The 23,508-nt window shown below is 43.0% G+C and overlaps 1 protein-coding gene across 1 annotated transcript; it reads right to left on the bottom strand.

Annotated features, from left to right (window-relative positions):
* Nucleotides 1-18,317: 18,317 nt before the first annotated feature.
* LOC126488858 (olfactory receptor 52I2-like) lies at nucleotides 18,318-19,568 on the bottom strand. The gene has a single exon (XM_050122629.1). The coding sequence runs from the start codon at nucleotides 19,566-19,568 to the stop codon at nucleotides 18,594-18,596; it is 975 nt and encodes a 324-aa protein (XP_049978586.1). The 3' UTR covers nucleotides 18,318-18,593.
* Between the last annotated feature and the right edge of the window lie 3,940 nt (nucleotides 19,569-23,508).

Here is a 23,508-nt window from a genome sequence, read left to right on the forward strand (position 1 = left end):
GGGCAGGAAGGGACAGTCGCGGTCCGGGCCGGGGACTCAAAAACTGGCATCGAGCCCCGCAGGCGGCACCCGCAGGGCCAGGGGGGGCGGCGGCACGCGGAGGCCGGGCCCAGCTGTCACCTGGCCACGGAGGCAGAGGCCAGCAGCATATTTTTTTATTGAAAAAAATTTCTGCCTCCTCCCCACCTCCCATTTCCCTTCCCCTCCCCCCACTCCTTTCCCCCTCCCTCTCCAATCTGAAGAGCAGACAGGGTTCCCTGCCCTGTGGGAAGTTCAAGATCCTCCCCGCTCCATCCAGGTCTAGGAAGGTGAGCATCCAAACAGACTAGGCTCCCACAAAGCCATTGATGCAGTAGGATCAAAACCCAGTGCCATTGTCCTTGGCTTCTCATCAGCCCTCATTGTCTGCCATGTTCAGAGAGTCCGGTTTTATCTCATGCTTTTTCAGTCACAGTCCAGCTGGCCTTGGTGAACTCCCACTAGATCAGCCCCACTGTCACAGTGGGTGGGTGCACCCCTCGCGGTCCTGACTTCCTTGCTTATGTTCTCCCTCCTTCTGCTCCTCATTGGGACCTTGGGAGCTCAGTCCGGTGCTCCAATGTGGGTCTCTGTCTCTATCTCCATCCATCGCCAGATGAAGGTTCTATGGTGATATGCAAGATATTCATCAGTATGGCTATAGGATAGGGCCATTTCAGGTTCCCTCTCCTCAGTTGCCCAAGGAACTAACTTGGGACATCTCCCTGGACACCTGTGAGCCCCTCTAGAGTGAAGCAGCATATTTTAAATGATAAATATCCCACAAGGGACTTCACTGTCTAGTCTTTGAGAATAATTAGTGTGCTTTGAGTTGTATGAGGATAGTTACATCATATTAGGTGAAGCTATGATATCAGTGTCTTTTTGTTTTAAGACATGTTCTCATAAATATCTATTTTACTTTATTTAAGACAGGGATCAATGGCTATGTAGCTCAGAATGACCTTGACCTTCTGATCTTACAAACATCCCAGATTCAATGATTACATCCATGTACTGTCATGTTCAACTTCTGTGAGGTTGGAACTCAAACCCATGTTCATACATGCTGGACAAGCACTCTACACTTTGATTGCCTTTATTGAAAAGATACCAGATTTAAAAGGATGAAATGTGATGGTTGGTCTTGAATAGCCACTTGATGGGATTTAGAGTGACGTAAGAGACATGCCTCTGATTGTGTTTATGAGAATGCTTCCAGAGAAGATGAGCTAAGGGATGAACATCCACCCTCAAATTGGGCGGCCCCTTCTAACAGGTGGCCCTATGAAGAAGGTTCCAGGAAAACCCGCCTTCCCTTCTTCCTGGGTGCATCTGTCATTCCTTTGTCATGCTCCACCTACATTAGACTCCAGCATCCTCAGCCTTCCAATATGGTCTCAATAGAAAGACCAGAGACTCTTGGGGGGGAGACTGAGGGAAGTCCTGTGTCTTCAGTGCTGAGACATCCAACTTCATGGACTGAGTAGCCATTGAGTTCTTTGCCTTCGAAGGTTACTGATGGCTGTTTATTAATACCCAGCATCTATGTGCCTATCATACAACTCATACAAGCCAGTCCAAATAAATCCTCTGTGTGTGTGTGCACATATGTGCATGTGTGTGCAGGTGCATGCATGTGTGTGTGCGTGCTTGCATGTGTTCTTGTGCATATGTGTCTGCATATACATTCTTCTCATTCTGTTCTTCTACCTAAAGCATCACATAAGTGTAAGTTTTATGGGAAAGTCTTTGTAAATTTGGTTCTTTTCAGATCCTTGAACACATCCAAGCTGAGAGAAACCCTACAAATGTAAATAATGTAGAAAACCCTTTGTTCAATTTTATTCTGTACAAGTTCATCAACCAATAAGGTGATTCGGTCTTGTCTTCAAAAAGCTTTAAGTCTAGCCTGCCCCTCAAAAACACAAGCCTCTTCCCCCAGCATCTCCATGGCATTTCTGTTATCAGGCCTTTGAGAGTCAACCATAGTTACAGACACATTCAAGCTGCACATAGAAAAGGTGTTGCCATTAACTGTGTTAAATTCCCCTGAACTTGAGTGACTTAAAGACAGAGAATATATGACCCATACTTGCAAACCACATCTCTTTGTATTCATGCTCATTGATGTTAAAAATGTCTAATTTGAGCCAGGCAGGTGGTGGCGCACACCTTTAATCCCAGCACTCCAGAGACAGAGGCAGGCGGATCTCTGTGAGTTCCAGGACAGGTTCCAAACCGGACTCGCTGAACATAGTGGACACTGAGGACTACTGAGAACTCAAGAACAATGGCAATGGGTTTTTGTTCCTACTGAACGAACTGGCTTTGTGGGAGCCTAGGCAGTTTGGATGCTCACCTTACTAGACCTGGATGGAGGTGGGTGGTCCTTGGACTTCCCACAGGGCAGGGAAACTTGATTGTTGTTTGGGCTGATGAGGGAGGGGGACTTGATTGGGGGGGGGGGAGGGAAATGGGAGGCAGTGGCGGGGAAGAATCAGAAATCTTTATTAAATAAATAAAAATTAAAAAAAAGAAAAAAAAGATCAAAAAAAAAGCTACAGAGAAATCCTATCTTGAAAAACCAAAAAAAAAAAAAGTCTAATTTGAACTAATCTGTTCAACTGTGATATAAAGACAGCCGTTGCTCTCTACCGAAATGACTCTCAAGAGGTGAGCCACTACCCCTTTGAGATTACATATAAGATATTTACTTTTACAGTTCATAACAGTAGCAAAACTACCATTATGAAGTAGCAACAAAGTGATTTTATGGTTGGAGGTCGCCACCACATAAGGAACTGTACGAAAGGGTCACAGTGTTAGGAGGGCTGAGAGTCACTGCTCTACCAAAGAGCACAGGTTCCATTCAGATCTCGGTACCTGCTTCACTTCCCACTTTTCAGACGGTCCAACTTCTTCAGGACTTTTCTAGACCACACAGAAGAATTTCAACCAAAACCTAGGTTCTGACATTGGTGTGGAATCCAAAGAGCCCTGAAAATAAATATGTCACTGGAACTTGGATTCATTGACGATTTTCAGTTACTTCCCATGCAGTCAATGAGTGCCATCTCTTGCTTACTCAGTAAAAGACCAAGTATTAGAAAAAGAGCAAGGCCCTATGGGTACAAAGGAAAACTCAGCCTGGACGATGGAATTTTCTGTAAATGTACCACACTCCATGCTTATCCATTCCTCAGTTGAGGGACATCTAGGTTGCTTCCAGGTTCTGGATATTACAAATAAAGCTGCTATGGACATAGTTGAGCAAGTGTCCTTATGGCATGGTTGAGCATCATTTGGGCTTATGCTCAAGAGTGGTGTAGCTGGGTCTTGTGCTAAACTGATTCCCCGTTTTCTGAGAAACTACCACACTGATTTCCAAAGTGGCTGTACAAGTTTGCAGTCCCACCAGCAATGGAGGAGTACTTCCCTTGCTCCGCATCCTCTCCAGCTTGATCTGTCATTTGTATTTTTTATCTTAGCCGTTCTGACAGATGTAAGATGGAATCTCAGAGACATTTTGATTTGTATTTCCCTGATGGCTAAGGACATTAAACATTTACTGAAGTATTTCTTGGCCATTTGAGATTCTTTTGTTGAGAATTCTATGTTTAGATCTGTACCCCATTTTTAAATGAATTGTGACCAGGCAAGACGTCAAGTGGATGGAGTGGGAAGCCAACCTTCGACCTATAATCTGCCTGTCCTATGAGATGTGCTGGAGTAAAAGTTTCCTAGAGATTGAGGGAGTGGTCAACCAATGACCCGACTAGCCTAAAACCCATGCCAAGAGAGTAAGCCCACCCCTGTTGCTGTCTGGAGCACCAGAACCCACAGGCTGGATGACCCAGATAGTCCTAAACACGACTGGAGAGGGAAAGAAATGCCAGTGTAATGATACCTAACAATAGTTTGCTATCTTCGTAGCTTGGTGCCTTGTCCAGTTATCATCAGAGTGGCTTCATCTGGCAATTGATGCAAACAGATGTGGACCCACAGCCATAGGCAGAGCTTGGGGAATCCTACAGAACAGAAGGACAAAGGACTGAAAGAACCAGAGTGGTCAAGGACACAAGAAAACTCACAGAATCAACTAACCTGTGTTGCATTAATAGGAGCGGCGGGGCTGCGTCCCCGGCACCCAGCCGCCTGCATGGCTAGCTTATGCCCGAAATAATTACACGGAAACTGTATTCTTTTAAACACTGCCTGGCCCAGCTAGTTCCAGCCTCTTATTGGTTAGCTATTACATATTGTTCTAACCCATTTCTAATATTCTGTGTAGCCCATGAGGTGGCTTACCAGGGAGGATCTTAACCTGCGTCTGTCTGGAGTGGGAGAACCATGGCGACTTCCTGACTCAGCTTCTTTCTCCCAGCATTCTCTCTGTTTACTCCACCCACCTATGTTCTAACCAATAAAATGGGCCAAGGCAGTTTCTTTATTATAATTAACCAATGTCCTTCCTCCATCAAACCTGGGCTCATAGGGACTCACAGACTGAACCAACAACCAGGGAGCCTGCACAGGGGCTGAGCTAGGCACTCTGCATACATATTACAGCTGCGTCCTCTTATGGGACGCCTAACAGTGGTAACAGGGGCTGTCTCTGACTCCTTTACTGACCTTTGGGACCCAACTCCTCATACTCCTTGCCTACCCTTAATACATGGGGAGGTACTTGGTCTTAAAGAAACTTGGCATGCCATGTTTTGTTGACATTCATGGGAGACCGACCCCTTCCTAAGCAAAAATGGAGGAGTGGATAGGAGGATGGGAACTGTGGGGGGGAGCACTGAGAGGAGAGGATGCGAACTGGGGGGGGGAGCACTGGAAGGAGAGGAGGGAGGGAAAGCTGTAGCAGAGATGTAAAATAAGTAAATTATTGTTTTAAAAAAGAAAAGAATGGTTTTGACGACTGCTTATGATCAAGATTCTTCTGCTTCATCCATTCAATATCGTTTCTAACTTTGAAACTAGGTTGTTGCAGGGGAAGTATGGAAGTGTCGAGTAAGCCAGGAAAAACAGAAACATTTATTGATAACTTTAATTGTTTGAAATCTGGAGTCATGACTAGCTGCACATCTTCCAGGAAAACGCGATTCCTGCGTGTAAATGTGCCACCACACACTCAAGCTGGGACCCAGACTGCTGATGTCAACAAGGAAAAATGACAGGTTAACAGCCAATCAGGCCACTCATAGTGCAGAAGTGGACTGGACCAGACCCGGGCCTGAGGTTCGTGGGTTCCGAAGCTGAGGAAGGGTCCTGGAGCTCTGCGGAAGCCACCGGGTTCTGCCAGTGCCGTGGCCGTCCGGCTTGTGGTCCGGGGCTTTCCGGACCTGGGTGACAGGTTAAGATCCCTGCCGCTTCTAATGCTGCAGACTGAGCCGCTGGAACCCTGCATTGCCACTTCGGGTTATGCTGAACATAGAGAAGGGAGGCAGCAGCCGGGGATCTTTGGAAGACACTGGTCCTGCCCTCCTTACCCAACCCACTAGCCCACCTCCAGGTGGACGTGCTTAGAGTTGAAGGTCAGGAAGGTGCGGTCTTCCTCGGCCTTCGGGTTCAGGTTACCACCAGGTTCCGCCCTCCCTCTCTCGCTCTCCTGAAGGCACTGTGGAAGCGTCGGGCTGGGTGCTACATTCTAAAGTCGTCAGATGACTTGTCATCTACAAAGACCATGCTGGAGAACCGGGCTAACCAGAAGAGTTTCATAAAGAAAATTAAGTTTACAGTTTTGTGTTGGGCCATGTAGCTGAATATAGCTGTTCTCGGCTACAAATTGAGCACGCATGAAAGGTTTGATGTGGGAGTGATTTCTTATTAATAAAGAAACTGTCTAGGCCCATTTGATAGGCCAACCCTTAGGTAGGTGGAGTAAACAGAACAGAATGCTGGGAGAAAGAAGCTGAGTCAGGGAGTGGCCATGATTCTCCCACTCCAGGCAGACACAGGTTAAGATCTTCCTGGTAAGCCAGCTCGTGGGCTACACAGATTATTAGAAATGGGTTAGATTAATATGTAAGAGCTAGCCAATAAGAGGCTATAGATAATGGGCCAGGCAGTGTTTAAAAGAATACAGTTTCCGTGTAATTGTTTTGGGGCATAAGCTAGCCATGCGGGAAGCCGGGTGCCGGGACACAGCCCCACCGCTCCTATCACTACAAAGGTTAATAATTTTAAGACTTGATCAAGTAATTTATGTGTGAGAAAGAGCATTAAAGCAGATTTTCTGTTTGAGAACTACTTCTATTTATCCCCAGATCTTTTTTTTTTTTTTTTTTTTTTTTTTTTNNNNTTTGGTTTTTTTCGAGACAGGGTTTCTCTGTGGCTTTGGAGCCTGTCCTGGCACTAGCTCTGTAGACCAGGCTGGTCTCGAACTCACAGAGATCCGCCTGCCTCTGCCTCCCGAGTGCTGGGATTAAAGGCGTGCGCCACCACCGCCCGGCTTATCCCCAGATCTTTGACAGCTCCCCATGGCTACATCTTTTTGAGGCCATATGTAAAAATAACATGCTTCCACCACTTTTCATGATTTATCATTTCTGTTTCTTTGCCTCAGTTTGCTACAGCCAGTATCTTCCAAATTTTCAACTGCTGGTTTTGGTTCTAATGTTTCTCTTTATGTTTTTGATATCAAAGTGTGCACACACACAACTACCTTAGATGAATATATTATATCAAAGTGTGCATGCACACATACTACCTTAGATGAAAATATTAACAACTCCACTATCAGCTACCATCTACATTTATATTTAATTCTCATAAATTTAACAAATACTGAGGAATTGTTCTTGGCACTGAGAAAACAATGTAACTAAAATAAACCATCTCTGGTAATTTAAATTTATTGTGGCATTAGGAATATTATGATAAAAACAAAATATGCTTGGTCAATCTTTGGTGTGAGAATTAAGGCAAACAAACTTGTGGTAAGTGATGTCAACAGTAGGATCCTGGGAACAGTCCCAGTTAGAACAGCACGACCCCAAAGGGGGTCAAATGAGTAGACGTGGGTCGAGGATCCCTCCAACGGGGCTTGCAATGAACCATGTGGGACTTCGGTATTTGCAGACTGGATCTTAGGATTCCAGATCCCGCGGTCTGGTGGTGAGAGTGGAGCAGGGAAACGGTGAGAAGGAAAGACCGGCTGGTGGCCTGGATCCAAGCCCCACAGATTTTCTGTCCTGGTTCCTCCAAAATGCCCTTCTGCAAGAATCAACAGTGAGTTCTTCCTCTCTGATTTTGAATTTGTCTCATATCCTGGGCTGAAGAAGACTTTTCCCAAAGTAGAATACTAGGAACCTGGCACAAGCACCTGCAAAATGAGAACAATGGTTTCTATCCTAGAAATGATGGTGAGATAAACAAACATTATCCGTGAAAAGTACAGAGAGCCATACCTGGCACATGGTAGATATTCAAGAGTGGTCCCTATAATTTCTTATATTTCCTAATAAACTGGTAAGAGCATTTGGGTCTAGGAAGTGTTCCCTAACCCTGATGTAATCACTTGACAGGCATGTATTCAGCAGTTCTTTGCCTGGTAGACACTATTAGATCCTGGAGATATAGCAGTATTTAAAGCCAATATGAAGCCTTCCTTTACATGGCCTGTTCAGGAGCACAACTTACAATGTAAGTTAACAAATATACCAAGAAAGCCTGCCACTGACCATTCACACTCCATACACGTGTGGCCTGCGCAAAGTCATCTGTATACATCTATATCCTGAGGTGATTCTTGTTTTCCAAGGGGTGCTTTTTCCCTCAGCTTCTAACATGCCTCACTACCTGCTGAGGAGAGTGTCTCGTTCTCTTGGTGAATGACGAGACGCAGGAGAGGCCGTTAGTGACAACAGGACACAGTGAAATGACATTTTACACTTGAGTGTACAAGCCCTGAAAACCTGAGCAGACAGACAGAGCTCCTGTGGTTTTTCACCTTGAAGAACATAACTGTACACAAAAGGTGTCACAGAGAGAAGCGGACAATATTTTGTGTCCTTCTTCTGGATGCAGGAATATCACATTTTGAACTAACTTGTCATAGTCCAAGTGAGAATATGTTGGTTTCTATAACATGATAGGAATGGTAGGGTAGAATAAACTCAGAAGAATCAGAATTGAACAAACAAATAAAAAATAATTCTCTAAATCCACTTTCTTAGCCATCCCTACCCTTCTTGTGTCTTCTGTTGTGCCCAATGATAGTTTCAGTGGTGGCCAGTGTTCATTATAAATGGCAGCCAATGAAGGTTCTAAAACAAGTGCATTTTTATCAATCACTAGTTTTGTTATGGGGGGCAGAGATTACTGTTGTTACTTTTTCCTCTTATTTTCTCTTTTTTCTTTTATTCTTTGCAGTCTTCATTCCTGTTCTGGGACTGTTGTTAGATGGAACCGTAGGTCCTGCAACATTGGTGGAAGAAATGAGCTATCCTATCTGTATGCCCTTCCTCAGGGAGCCAGTGGGCATCAACTGTGGCCACACTTTCTGCCACAGCTATCTCTCTGGAAGCTCTCTGGAGAGTCCCAGGACTTGGACCACACCTGTCCCCTTTGTCAAGCTCCTGTGCAGCCAAGGACACTATGTCCCAATTGGCAACTGGCCAGTGTTGTAGATGAGGTCCGTCTACTAAGGTTCTGAATGGAAATGGGACTAAAGACTGATGTGTGTGATCTCCATTAGAAACCTCTGATGTGTTCTGCAAAGAGGCTGATGCGGTAACCTGCAAGGCCTGTCATCAGTCCCCAGAGCATTAAGCACACAGTGTCATGCCCATAGAGGATGTTGCCTGGGAATATGAGGTAGAATAGAAGCTGGCTACACCAGTCTTTTCTCTGCCCTTCATCTGGTCTTCTCTATATCAGAAGTCTGTCTTGGAGAGCTGATCCCCTTGCCCCTGGTGGCTACAAATCATTGCATCTAATATTCTGAGCTACGTCTTTTCCTTCATTCATGACCATCTTTGATTTTCTTCTCTCCCGTTTCCTCTGCATCCCATCTCAAGCCTTAACTTGGGGATGTCTAACCAGAGGATGAGTTTAGTGTTGAGAACTTGAAGCAAATCTTTGGTTTCCGTTGGTTTCTACGTGACTTGAATGAATTTACATAATGACAGCTATTTAGTAGTTAAGAACTTGCTAACTTCCCCCTACTAGGGCCACATGAGTTACTTGACATTAGCTGAACCATTTTAACCGCCTTATTTTATAAATTCAACTCAGACTTAGTAATTTTGGATCATGACACATTATTTTGGAACTGGAAAGGACTGTAGATGAATCCTTTAGGATTGATTCTCCAATTGCCAGACATGCTGATGTGCTAAACATGCATATAATACTCACAGGATCCATATTATCAGGTCTTTCTGACTTCAGTTTAAATTAAAGACAGATGAAAGGCTAGACTAGAGAGCTTGTTCTTTGTCGAGGGCTCCGTTTCCCACACTTGGGGATAAGCTCTCTGTCACATGCCTTGCTGGTTTGTCCTAACCTCTGTGATCAGATTATAGGCCCCACCGTGCTCTTTCTCAGATGTACATGAGAAATAATCTTGTTCTATTTTAATTCTCTTTCTTCAAGTTAAGATTAAAATGTAAGGACATTATGGCAAATCCTCTGAATAAACATTTTTCTCTATGGGACAAATATGTAAAACATTAAAAGTGTGGCTATTTCGTTTCATTTTGAGAGTTTTAGGACAAGGGAATAATTTAACATTCTGGCACAGAGGCTAAGATCTTGGCTAGTTCCCAGCCCTGTCATTTACTAACTCTGGATAGGTCACTTTCTGAGCCTCAGTTTTATTTATAAAATGGTGATGACACCAACATCTGGGGACTGTACTTTTATTAGTCGTTTTTCTTGTTGTTGTCATCAAATCCCAGACAAGAAGCCACAGTAAGGGAGAAGAGGTTCATTTTGATTTAGCGTTCAAAGGGATACAGGGCATTGCAGTGGGAAAATCACAGTGACAGGAGCACATGATATCTGGTCACATGACATCTGTAGTTAGGAAGAATAAACAGGAAGTGAGACTGGGCCATAAGCCCTCAAGGGCTGCCCCACACTGATCTGCTTTTTCCATGCAGGCTAGACCTCCTAACGTTCCCTACAGCTTCCCACAGCCATCCCCAGCCAAGAATCAGGGCTTCAAACACATGGCCTTTGGAGGGTGCTTCACATCCAGATCCCAGCAGTATTACTGTGTTACAAATGCTTGAACCGTGTCTGTACTTTATAATTTTTTTAATTTTATTTTTCATGGTTTTATTTTTATTGCTTTTATTGAGTCATATATTTTCCTCTGCTCTCCTCTCTTCCTCCCCGTTGCCCTTCTGCCCTCTCCCATGATCCCCACACTCCCAATTTACTAAGGAGATCTTATCTTTTTCTACTTCCCATGTAGATTAGATCCAAGTATGTCTCTCTTAGGCTCCTCTTTTTTGTCTAGGTTCTCTGGGATTGGGATTTGTAGGCTGGTTTCCTTTGCTTTATGTCTAAAAGCCTCTTATGCATGAGTACATATTATATTTGTATTTCTGAGTCTGGATTACCTCACTCAATATGATGTTTTCTAGCTCTATCCATTTGCCCACAAATTTCAAGATGTCATTATTTTTTCCCATTTTATAGTACTCCATTGTGTAAAAGTCCCACATCTTCTTTATTCATTTTTCAGTTGATGGGGCATTTAGGTTGTTATCAGGTTCTGGCTATGACAAATAATGCTACATTGAACACAGTTGAGCACATGTGTTGTGGTACAATTGAGCATCCTTTGGGTATATACTCAAAATGGTATTGCTAGGTCTTCAGATAAGTTGTTTCCTAATTTTATGAGAAATCACCACACTGCCATCCAAAGGGGCTGTACCAGCTTGCATTCCCACCAGCAATGGAGGAGTGTTCCCGTTACCCACATCCTCTCCAGCATAAGTTGTCATCAGTGTTTTTGATCTTGGTCATTCTTACAGGTGTAAGATGGAATCTCAGAGTTGTTTTGATTTGCATTTCTCTGATGGCTAAGGATGTTGATCATTTCCTTAAGTGTCTTTCAGCCATTTTAGATTCCTCTGTTGAGAGTTCTCTCTGTTTAGGTCTGTACCCCATTCTTTTATTGGATTATGTGTTCTTTTGATGACCAATGTCTTGAGTTCTTTGTATATTTTGGAGATCAGCCCTCTGTCTGATGTGGATTTGGTAAAAATCTTTTCCCATTCTGTAGGCTGTCGTTTTGTTTTGTTGATCGTGTCCTTTGCTTTACAGAAGCTTCTCAGTTTCAGGAGGTCCCGTTTATTAATTGTTTCTCTCAGTGTCTGTGTTGCTGGGGTTATATTTAGGAAGTGGTTCCCTGTGCCAATGTGTTCAAGTGTACTTTCTACTTTCTCTTTTATAAGGTTCAGTGTGATTGGCTTTATGTTGAGGTCTTTGATCCATTTGGACTTGAGTTTTGTGCATGGTGATAGATGTGAATCTATTTTCATTCTTCTACATGTCGATATCCAGTTATGCCAGCACCATTTGTTGAATATGCTTTCTTTTTTCCATTTTATATTTTTTTACTTTTTGTCAAAAATCACGTGTTCATAGGTGTGTGGATTGATATCTGGGTCTTCGATTCAGTTCCTTTGGTCCTCCTATCACTTTATAATTCCCTCACAGAAAACTTGCTGTTATCAGAATGGAAGGCAGTAACTAAATGCTTTTGGCTTTCCCGTAAGAATCTTTATTCTCCTGGGAAAGCATCTTACCGTTACTGTGTGTCTGGACTACACAAGGAGCTTCCTAAATTCAGGTTCTCTTTTTCTAAGTGTAGGGTAAGACTCCAGATTCTGCTATGCCGTTGCTCCTGGCTTTGGAGCACACTCTCAGTAGCAAGGTTCTGGGAAACAACAGGGAAGAAAAGTAATGAGAATAAAAATAGCCATGAGCAGGAAAGCCCTAAGTTATTGTTTCCTAGAAAGTCTAGCTAGAAAGGTGGCGCACGCCTTTAATCCCAGCACGCGGAGGCAGAGGCAGGCAGATCTCTGTGAGTTCAAGGCCAACCTGGTCTACAAGAGCTAGTTCCAGGACAGGAACCAAAAAGCTATGGAGAAACCCTGTCTCGAAAAATTAAAAAAAAAAAAAATGATTCTCAACCGAAAGAGCTTCCCTGGATGTCACATGGGCAGTCTGTGCCTTCTGTGCCTCCCTTTTCTCTTCCATTTATGCAGCTTTTTGTCTGAGGAACATTGTCATACTCACGAACTTCCTGTCTCTTGCAGTGCAAACTCCAGGAGACTCTGTAACTTCTGAGGAAAGAACAGGACAAACTCTGGAAGCTGGAAGCCAACGAGAAGGAACGAACTGCCAGCTGGAAGGCAGGTTATGCTTGAGAAAGGGACTCACGCCATCCTCCTCCTCCAGAGCTGATGGTGGGGGCTTCCTCGTAGCTGTGAAGCAGAATGCGAGCCTCCGGCTTTCCCTTTACCCAACACTACATAGCTTCTCAAGTCCAGCTTGTGGTTGTGAGGTAGCACTTGCCTCTTGTCTCACATCTCCATGTATGGGGAAAGACCAGTGCACGCACACACACACACATGAGCTCATGGGGGTGTGGCTTGTAGAGAGGCAGGCACTGGAGAACAGCTTTTGTTTTGCTTTGCCTAGTGATGGCAGAGCTGCTAAGACTTCGGTTACCTAAATAGTAGGAAACTACTTCTGAAATATATTTGAAACCAACAGTCATGAAATTCTCCGAACTTTTGGTGAAGAGACAGTACAATAAACATAAAAACATACAATAAACATAGAAACATCACCAAGAAGAAAAAGTACCCAACAGTCTAGTTAACATCCTTAGTAATATACTTAGTAATATACTGATGTACAACCTCCAGTTCTTATTCTGAAATGGAAGGTAGTCCACATCTTATTATACCAAGATAATATGCTGTACCAGGATGGTGGGGCCTGCCTATAGACATGCCCTTGAGAGGCAGAGGCAGAGAATTGCTACAACTTTAAGTCCTACATAGTCTACATAGTAAATGGCAGTCCAGTAGGGCTATATACTGGAACCCCGTTTCAAGAAAAAAGAAAGGAAGTACACTAGATCCTATGGTGGCTGATAAGAGTAGAACAGATTAAATGTCACTCATTCAAAAGTGTGAAATGCAAAATGCTTCAAAATTCAAAATGTCTTATAATCAACATAGTAAAAAGTGGAAGAAAGTTCGCATAATGATTGGTCACATTCAGAATGCAATAACACTAAAATTATTTTATGAAATTACCTTCAGGCTATCTGTACAAGATATATGGGAAACATAAATGAAATTCATGCTCAGACTTAGATCTCACTGCCAAAATGTCTTTTTATGTATATATAGTCACAAGTCCAGGAAAATGCTAAGTCTGAAATACTCTGGTCCCACACATTATATGTAAGAAAATACTCTACCTGTGCAAAGTACAAAAACCAAGCCCTTGAGACTATGAGGCGTAAGGAAGAGAGGAAGATTGGGTCGTTAGTCTTTGCCTCCGTGGCACCCAGTAAATGGTCATACCAAGTCATTTCCAGAGTGTGTGTGTTCCCACACATGAGTGTCCTCCATCCCACATGAACCTTACACCAAAAAGATCAGTGCTAATTACAGTCTTGGCACCACAGACACGGATGGAAAGACGAAACTTCCAAGTTAGCCAGAGCTACACAGGAAAACCCTGTCTCAAAAAAGAACAAAGCAAAACAACAACAAAAATCATAAATCCACCAACACAACACCCATTCTCTTAAGGGTTTCAGTTGTCCTACCATGATCAGACACTGAGGTTTTGCCCATAGAGTTGGCATTAATGCCAAGATAGTTTTAAAATACAATGAGGAACTCACTCTCTGTTCTTTTACAAAGTGGTTCCAAAACTAAGCCTTTTGTCTGTTCATTTAATATTTTTCTGTTATCATCCATTCTGAACAAAAGAGCCTTTCTTGTACTATGTAAAACTCTGCTTCTAATTATGAAGCCTTAGAGTGTGTGTCTATGGCTCTGATGTCATACAAAATATTGACACCAAAATGTAATTGGATTAGGGATCAGAGTGGATATGACAAGTGCACTCTGAGTAGATGCCATTCCTGCCTCAGCACATTTTCTGACCACTACCAGACCATTCCTCTCTCTTGGGATGTGCACAGATAATTTGACCTAGGAAACTATGGAGTAGACCACGTTAAGTCCCCCACCCTTTCCTTAAGCCCACAGAGCCTTAACATTGCATCATCGGAGGTCTTAGCCTGGCGTGGCCATATCACCCGACAAGAAAGGTATTGACTTAATATTCAGATGCAGCCCAAGAAGTGTTTCTAATATTTTCTTTCAGCCCTCCAGGAAAAGAGCTTATTTGCCAAGCCTTGAGACTGGTTAGTTTGCGTAAGCTCTCAAGTCCCGTAACCCCTGATTAATAAAGGTTTTGCAGCCTAAGAAGTTGTCTCATCCTTATCATTGAGTCCTGACTCTTCTTAGCTCTCAAATCTCCTGAATGATTGAGTAGATCAGATGGTGAAAGTCGGTGTTAGGGTCCCATGTGCAGGAAAAGACATCTTCTGTGTTACCCAAACATAAGATAAGCTGGGTCTCCATCCTCACCACATGGTGTCCACTTGACTCCTAGAGAGATGACTGACTCCACACTGGTGCAGAATCTTCCAGAGTTTTCTAAAGACCCAGTTTTCTAGGACTTGATATTCAAATATGGTCTTTTTGAGGAAAAAAAATGAAAGACAAACCTTCAGAATAGTAAAGGCTGTATACTGAGACTGGCTGAACTACAGAACAAGTTCCATGTCACGGTCAAATAAAATCCATGTTGTATATAATCACATCGCTGACAGATGAGGTCACACTGAGGACTTCACAGTGGAATTGAGAAGAATCGTGAAAATGAAGCCTGGGTATCCCTGCAGCCGCAGTCTGTGTTTTGGATGCTACAGATTTGGGGCTGAGCTTTGGTGTCTATGGATTTGAAGAAAATTGAAAGATTCAGAATGCCCACACCCATTCACCTCTGACCCAGAAGCTGCTCTCTATAAACTCACCTTTCACCTGAGGGTGTCCTTATGCCCTGCTCCACCTTCCTGTCTGCAGCACTGGAAACCTCATCTCCTCCCAGATTCTCACAGTGGTTTGGAGTTAGTGATAGTCCTCATTTCTTTTAAACATTTTTTACTTGGTTTTATTTGCTTTTCTTCTTAGTTGGTGTTGTGTGTGTGTGTGTTTAGTCTTTTCAAAATAAAGAGCATTTGTTTTAATTGCTTCTTCTTTAAAATATTTAAATATTTTCTTGAGAATATCAATAATGACTTCCATTAAAGATCTGTTGTGAATACAGTAACTTCTTAAGCATCATTTCCTGTATGCTTATTTTACGATTAGCTTGTTGGGCCACCCAAAGCGCATGCTGTAAGATACAGAAATCTTAGGTGTAGAGGTTACACTCTCCACACACGGGAACATGCTGCTTGTTGGGGTGAATTCTTTCAGAAAGCCTATGCCCAAATCTCCTGAGACACCTTTCCAGCCTCACACTGGTCCTTAATCCCTGAAGGTGCACGTGTCTGCAGGGTTCATCCCTGAAAAGTGACCTAGGCAAGTCATTTAACATCAATAAGTAAATCACGGGATGTGAAAGGATATTTTATTCCAAATAAAAGGATGGAGGGATGCAGAATTAACTTGCTGTCCGGATGAAAGCAGTACTGCATGCATATTCACTTGAATACAGCATTGCAGCCTGTGACAACCTCATGGCCCTACCTAAGGGCCTCCGTCGACACCCAAAAACAATCTCACTCTGCCCTAGGGCATCTGTTTTCTCAAAGCAAATCTTGACCCCTAAAAATACATATTTACCAGTCCAGGGTTGCACTTACCTTTTCATTTCTCTGCTTTGGACACAAGTAACCCTATATACCTATTATATAGGTATATAATATACATCTGCCATCCCTCTCATCCTTTCCAGAGGAAGTGCAGGTGTCCATAATGCCTCCAGACCTGGCCGGCCACATTATACTTATATACTTGGATAGGGAACTAGAATCCTCAGTTCTGACGTAACCCTAACCTCAAGACTTTTTAAGTTCAAATGCTTTCCTAATTCAGTTATCACATAATAGATTTCCTCTTGTGTCATTCGTTCTCTGGTTAAGAATGCCTCCTATTACACATGTCTCACACCAAATAATATGTAGATTCACGAGAAGCAGTAACATCACAGGAACCACAGGAGATCAAAGACAATGGGGTTACTTTGAGTGTGGTCCTTTCCAAACACCTCCCACTGGGAGACTCCCTTTCCCATGAGATACTCTGGCGTCTGTCTTCCCAGAACACCACTGCTCTTGGCCTCTGCCCAGCAGCCAAACACTGCGACTCCTCCAGAGACTGCCTCTCTTCTCTGCAGTCTCTTGGGCATTTCAGACTGAGAGGAGTCAGGAGCCTGGAGAGCGAAGTGTTTGTGTCTTCTCGTCTCCAGAGGAGACCTAAACATTCGACTAATGATGCAGTATACATCTAAAAAAAAAAAATCAAATGGTCCAAGTTTCATTTTTTCTCTTAGTACATTTTTTTCATTCATGTATTTGTTTACTTATCTATTTATTTATTGTGCATATGTATGTGGGGATGCCCATACCACGGTATACATAGGAAGGTCAGATAGCAGCTCGAACTAGTCATTCCTCTTCTTCTGTCATGTAGCTCCTGGGAACTGAACTCAGGTTGTCAGGCGCAGCAGCAAGTGCCTGTACCCACTGATCCATTGTACCAGCCCTGGTGTTATACTAGCCCTGGTTACTTTTTTAATTCTTCAATACTCCAGAACCTCTAAGTCAGTGGTTCTCAACCTTCCTAATGCTGCAATCCTTTATACAGTTCCCCATGTTGTGATGACCCCCAAACACAACGTCATTTTTATTGCTACTTCATAATTATAATTTTGTTACTTTTATGAAACATAGTATAAATAGCTCATATTTCCAATGGCCTTAGGTGACCCCTGTGAATGGGTCATTGAACCCCATAGAGGATGTGACCGAGAGATTGAGAAACACTGCTCTAGTAGGTGTTTTCTTAAGATTTCCACATTTGGTTTCTCAGTCCTCTGAAGGACCTGCTGTCATTATACCCACATTTCATCTCTGAACTTGAGATACAGAAAGATGTGCAAAGCTTCTAAGACCAAGGATGAAGTTGCAGATTCTAAATCAGAACATGCTTCACTGGTCTCATACGCTTTGCACATCTGTGTGATGCCATGAGCGTGAGGGCCAAGAACTAAGCTTGGAGACCCCGATTCCATTGTTTATGAATTACCTGAAGTGGGCTTGCTACCTCAGGTTATACCTGCGTTTCATATTTCATAGATTACCCATCCCACTAACATAGTTTTATTGTTACAGTCTCCACTAACAGTACAAAGAGATTTCAGTTTGTTCGCACTTTCACCCAAAGTTGGTTTTTACATGGCAGGGGGTGGGCTAGTTTGAGTTTCTGTGCTTACGCCTAGGGTCAAATGGATTATCTCACTGTAGTTTTATTTTTAATCTCTGTAATTATTAGTGACAAAGAGCATCTTTGCATATGTTAGCTGGTCACTTGTACATGTCCTTTACAGTCTCATCTAACAGTTTTACATTTGAAAGTCCAGTAGTGATAAAACCATGAGCAATGTCAGATGTGTTAACCAAATATACCTCTAAGTTCAGGTCTGAGCTCCCTAGTAATTATTTTTCCATCCTTACGTCAGTACTATACTGATTATATTTCCAATAGACTTAAAACTAATCGGAAGAAGTGGAAGACAGTTCATTCTAATCAAGGGAACAGTTAGCCAACCTGCTACTGCAGTTTTTCCTAGCACTTTGATTTTTAGTATCAGATAATTAGTCTTATTAAGATTTTCAATTTCATTAAGAATCAAATATATGTGTCTCTGTCCTATTAAATTGTGTGGCTATCAGAAGGGAATTTCCTCCCAGATTCGGGATTTTTTTTTTTATTACTGTGTTTCTTTTTCCAGCTCATTCATTAGAAAGGGGCCAACACCATTGACCTTAAGTTTACATAAGATAAACTAAAATCTATTTTAGGTGAAGGAGGTTTGTGCTCCAAGAATAAACACAGGCATCAAATAAAATGGATTCACTGGTGAGCCAGAGAGGAATAGCTAGTTTGTAGCACAACATCACACAGGGGACAGAACAAGAAAGTTGTAGCAAGGGGAAAGGGGACAAACTAACTTTCATCAACAGAGGGAATGATTTTAGATAGGAATAGAGATTTAAAATAAAATAAAGAAACAAAATAACAAACTCATGCTCTGCCCAAATTTCAATATAGTAGCATGCTAAATAAAGACACCAGGAAATATAATCACTTCTGTCAAACTCTAGTGAGAAGTTGAAGTGTTATTCAAGGAGGCTCTGCATCTGTAAACCAGTCCATGTCCATAAATCTCAGAGTTTTCACAGCCGTTGGCTGGAACTTAAGGTTTGGGAAGCTTTGTGCTCATGAACCGTGAGTGGCCTGGTGAGAGAAGCCCTGTATCAGCAGACTCCATATCCGCTCCCGGATCTGCTTGGTCCTGATACCATAAATGACAGGGTTCAGGGTGGGCGGAATGATCAGGTACAAGTCAGCCAGCAACACTTGGGTGTGCAGCGGAACTTTGTCCTGCCCTAGCCAGGCTACATAGATGGACGCCATCCCAGGGAGATAGTACAGAGCCATAACCGCAACATGAGAGCCGCATGTACTCAGCGCCTTCCGCTGGGCATGCTTTGATGACAAACCAAACACTGCCCTGAGGATCAAAGTATAGGAGGCAGAAATGAAGGCCACATCTGAGCCCACAATGATGGAGGAAAAAACCAAACTGTAGAGACTGGTGGGCATGGGGTCAGCACATGCTAACTTGGCCACAGCCATGTGTTCACAGTAGGAATGTGGAACTACATTGGAGCCACAGAAAGGCAAATGACTCAACATCCAACTCAATGGAGTCATAAACATCACAGCTCTAGTGGTGATGGTCACACTAATCCCCAGCATCACGTTAGGAGTGAGGATTCTCATATAATGTAGGGGCTTGCAGATGGCCACATAGCGATCAAAAGCCATGGCCAGTAGCAGCTCTGTCTCCACCGCTGTGGCTGCGTGGACAAAGTACATCTGAGTGAAACAGGCATTAAAGCTGATGGAGCTGCCTCCTAAGCTGAAGATGCTCAGCATCTTAGGTACCACAGAGGAAGCCATAACAATGTCCACAGCAGCCAGAACACAGAGAAAGAAGCACATGGGCTCTTGAAGAGTGGAGTCCATGCAGATCACAGTGATAATGAGGGTGTTTCCTAGGAGGGCTATGCTGTACATGGAGCTCAATGAGATGGCCAGCCAAAGATAGGAAGACTGCAAGCCTGGAATGCCAACGAGGAAGAAGGTGGCAGGGGACTCCATTGAGTGATTGTAGGATGTAGCCAGCATCACTGGTCAGACTGCTTTCCTGTTCATTTATAAGGTACTATGAGAGAGGTAATTTTCTTACAAAGTTGATTCTTCTGTGTGATGGTCACAAATTGTTGGGGTATTTTCTTCTTGGTGGTATTTGCATGACCTAAAATAATTAACATATTTTAAAAGTAACCTTTCATCCTATAAAAATTTTGCACCTAGCCAATTTCTATTCACATCTCAAGGATCAATTCTTAGTTTTTCTACAGGCAGTGTTCTCTCTTTCTCGGTCTCAGTCTCTCTCTCTCTCTCTCTCTCTCTCTCTCTCTCTCTCTCTCTCTCTCTCTCTCTCTCTCTNCTCTCTCTCTCTCTCTCTCTCTCTCTCTCTCTCTCTCTCACGCTCTCTCTCTCTCTCCATACCTATTTCCATGTAGATATTGCATGTTTATTTTTATTTCAGGAGCTCATGAAATCTTTCATGTTGATCCTTAATGATTTCAAATTGATGATTCAAATGGTCTGTCTATGGATGATGATATACAGTCAAGTATGTATCATTTATTTGTAACTTTGTGTAACCCTAGCCTATGGAACAAAATTAGGAGATACATTTCATATATTCCTTATAGACAGCTACTTCAACATGAAGAATAATCACAGAATTTGCCTTTTTTCTCATGACTGCTAAATTATACAAACTTATTGAGATCAAACATCGTATCATAGCTGCTTAAGATCGTACCTAGAGAAATGAAAAAACGTTCTTGTCGGTCAGAAATGCATTATATAGAAAGTGTAGGTTCAGGAAATAAGGCCTTTAGAAAATGACATAATCGCTTTCCATATAAACAAATGGTTTTTAAATACTTTTAATTTCTCACTTTGGCGCTCAATTTCCTTGTAGTTTTAATTACTACACTAAATACTTGCACATTAACCCTTCAGATGCACATCAAGATGAACCTTCCCGTAGCTTTTCTGCGTCTTCAATATGGTTTACCCCTTCTCATGATATCTACCAAGGTACTCCAGAGACCAAGGAAACTTTATCTTTGTGAAAGTGAAGCATGTTTTAAACAAAACATATGGTCATATAAGAGAAGAAACATTATTTATAACAAGAGGATTTCTACATTGATAATCCACAGCAGGGATTCATGTAAAACAATTGACTTAAGTGAGAGAATACTTCATCCAACATCGTGCAACGCCATGTAGTCAGTTTTGGGTTCCCAACTAGATCTTCCCAGCACTGACTCCTAGCAGTAGATTTAACACAGCACTGAAGTCAAGAGAACAGCTATGGACACTCACCCTAGAGAGTCTTACAGATTTGCCTTGACAGTTCTCCTCTGCCAGTCTGGGAGCCGCGTGTCAACCTTGGCAGGGCTTGCTTTGCCCTCGTTCAGGTATTTCAAGGTCACTGGGTGTGCAGTGACTTTCCCAGTGTCCTGTGCTGTGAGCCTTTGCTTCCCTGCCCTTTAATTTCTCATTTCCTGTGGTTTTACATGGTACTTGAATGTGTGTACAGCCCCAGAATACTCTGAGAACACATCACACAAGCCCCCTTTGATTTGGTGATTTCTCTCAGACCTGGAAATGCTGATGGATCTTTCAGAAGCACAAACTAAAATCCTTTCTGTTGTCTCATGCAAAATGTGTCGTTAGAGTTATGTCATTTAGAGACAGAAAAACAGTGGCGAACAGCAGTGGCTCTAAAATCATGTTGCACAGAATAAAAACCCCAGTTTGTCGCTTGCTAGCCCTTTTTCCTTGATCACATCCTGTACCCCTTCCAACCCTAACTTCCACACTGGTAGGAAAGAAAATTGCCGCCCCTGTATCAAAGAGCTATTTTGAACTTAAATTAAAAGCTAAACAAAGAGCTTACTATGCTGATTCTACAATATGTTCTGTAAAGTATAGAAAGTAAAAGTCGGCTTTGTTTATCCTGCCTAATCCAGTGTGTCCAGATTACTCTAGCTAGCATACTTAAATGAGTATAATTGAATTAAAGGCAAAATAACAACCAAAACCCAATCAGCAAAACAAGTATTTCTGAGGCTTCCTCCTTGCCCTTCACTGACCGTACTGCACAGGCCTCTATAACGGAAGATGTTTGGTGTACAACAGGGTGCTTGGTACTCGGTGTGCTCAATAAAGTAACTAATTTTGAAAAGACTGTTTTCATGGGTTAATCCAAGAAGTTGCTCTAAATCACATACTCAAATGGGTAAGTATAACTTGGAGACCAAATTTTTTAAAAAGCACACAATGCCTGACACGTTCCTCCTATCACCCGTACACACTCCCATCTGCCAGTACAAGATATCCCCCCAGAGATGCACAGTGAGCAGTGAGCTTCTAATGACCTGAAATTTGCTCTGTTTTTTTTTCCCTCAGGGGTGGGGTCTGTTTAATCATTTAATCATGGCAAGAGTACTTGTCCAACTACTAACAACTCTTTTCTGATAACAAAGTGTAAGAACTGTTATTGGGGGCTGCTGCTGTCTAAAAGTCCTTCCGGGATGAAAGGATGTTTGGAGTGGGTGTGATGAGACTCTGCACAGCAGGCAGATTGGGGCTTCCACAGTTTATCCTGTTGCTCTCAAGAGCACTCCGCACCCAGGGGAAATGGACAGGCAGCTTAGGCTCAACCTAGTAGGTTACCACATCAATTGCCTGTGCTCACTTAACAATAGACAAATACGCCCAAGGAGCTAATTCCTTACGTTTCCAACAATCTTCAAATGAAGAGTTATTTGACAAGCTTTGAGAGCAGGCTGACTAGCCACTAAATCCTGTGACCTCTAGTCAGTAATGGGCTTCCAGGCTAAGCTGACAAGTTCTTACCCTTGGATAATGTCTTGACTATCCATGCCCTCCTCAGCTTCTCTTCTGTGTGTCTGTGTGTCAATTACCTCCCTGGGTAACTGTATAGCTGAGACCTATGGGCATCTCTCCGAATCCCATTGCTACATTAGACATCTTCTCTGTTATCTAACGACTAGGAGAGCACTCACCCGTTCTCATGCCAACTGTAGGACATACACCTGCCATTCCACTGTCAGTCCCGGACAGCCAAGCACTAATTGACATGACATCCAGGTGTCTGCAGCCACCTTGAGCAGAGTTTTCAGGAATTATCTGCAAAACCAAATGTGTGAAATCTCAGTTCAAATTACAAAACTTTGAAACAAACAAATCACAAAGGGGAAAAGGCTGTCTAATGACAGGGACTGAGGTCATGATAAGCTCCACATGATGGAGCACAGGAACCTGGCTGTGTGTGACAACCTCAGTAAAGAACAGGTGAGGGCAGGTGGACACAGAAAGCAGAACGGCTTGAAAAGTGAAAACAGCTCAGGATACGCTAGCTGCTGTATCTGCCCTGAGTGCCACAGAGTCAGGGCTCAGCGTCACTGCCTAGAAATTTGAGGAAAAGCCCAAAGATCCAGAATTCCCACTTCCTCTCATGGCTGCCTGACAGAAACCCGCCTTTAGCAGAGGGCTTATGTACTTATGCCCTACCGTTCTCTCTCCAGCCCTGACAACCTCACCTCATCACACTATGACCTTCTAAAGTTACTTACTTTCCTATTAGTCAGGACTCACAGAGGGTTGCATGTTTTACAAACATTTGTTTTGGTCATTTTTTTTTCAAAATTTTAATCTCATTTATGAAGGTTTTTTTTCTCGTGAAGATCAACAATAGGCTCCATCGGAGATCGGTTGCCACCCTTGTGGCTCCTTTTGGCATCAGTAACTCCTTGAGTTTTAGATTTTAAATTTCACCGAGGGTGAAAGTAAACTGCGATTCTCATCTGAATGTAGCTGAGCTGCCAGCGTTAACCGTGTGCCTGCCGCATGGCCGCTCCCCAGCACCAGACGCGCTGTCTCTAGGCCTAGATGGCATAGACTTTTCACATAGTTCCTCTTTGTCCTGAAACTATCCCTCCATTTCCCCAGAGCT

Source organism: Alexandromys fortis, unplaced genomic scaffold (assembly GCF_014885135.2).
Source record: "Alexandromys fortis isolate MF-2015 unplaced genomic scaffold, M_Fortis_MF-2015_v1.1 scaffold_209, whole genome shotgun sequence".
Classification (NCBI taxonomy): Eukaryota; Metazoa; Chordata; class Mammalia; order Rodentia; family Cricetidae; genus Alexandromys; species Alexandromys fortis.

What these genes read in the sequence shown, in the direction of transcription:
- LOC126488858 (XM_050122629.1), bottom strand. Translation starts at nt 19,568, where the DNA reads ATGCTGGCTACATCCTACAATCACTCAATGGAGTCCCCTGCCACCTTC.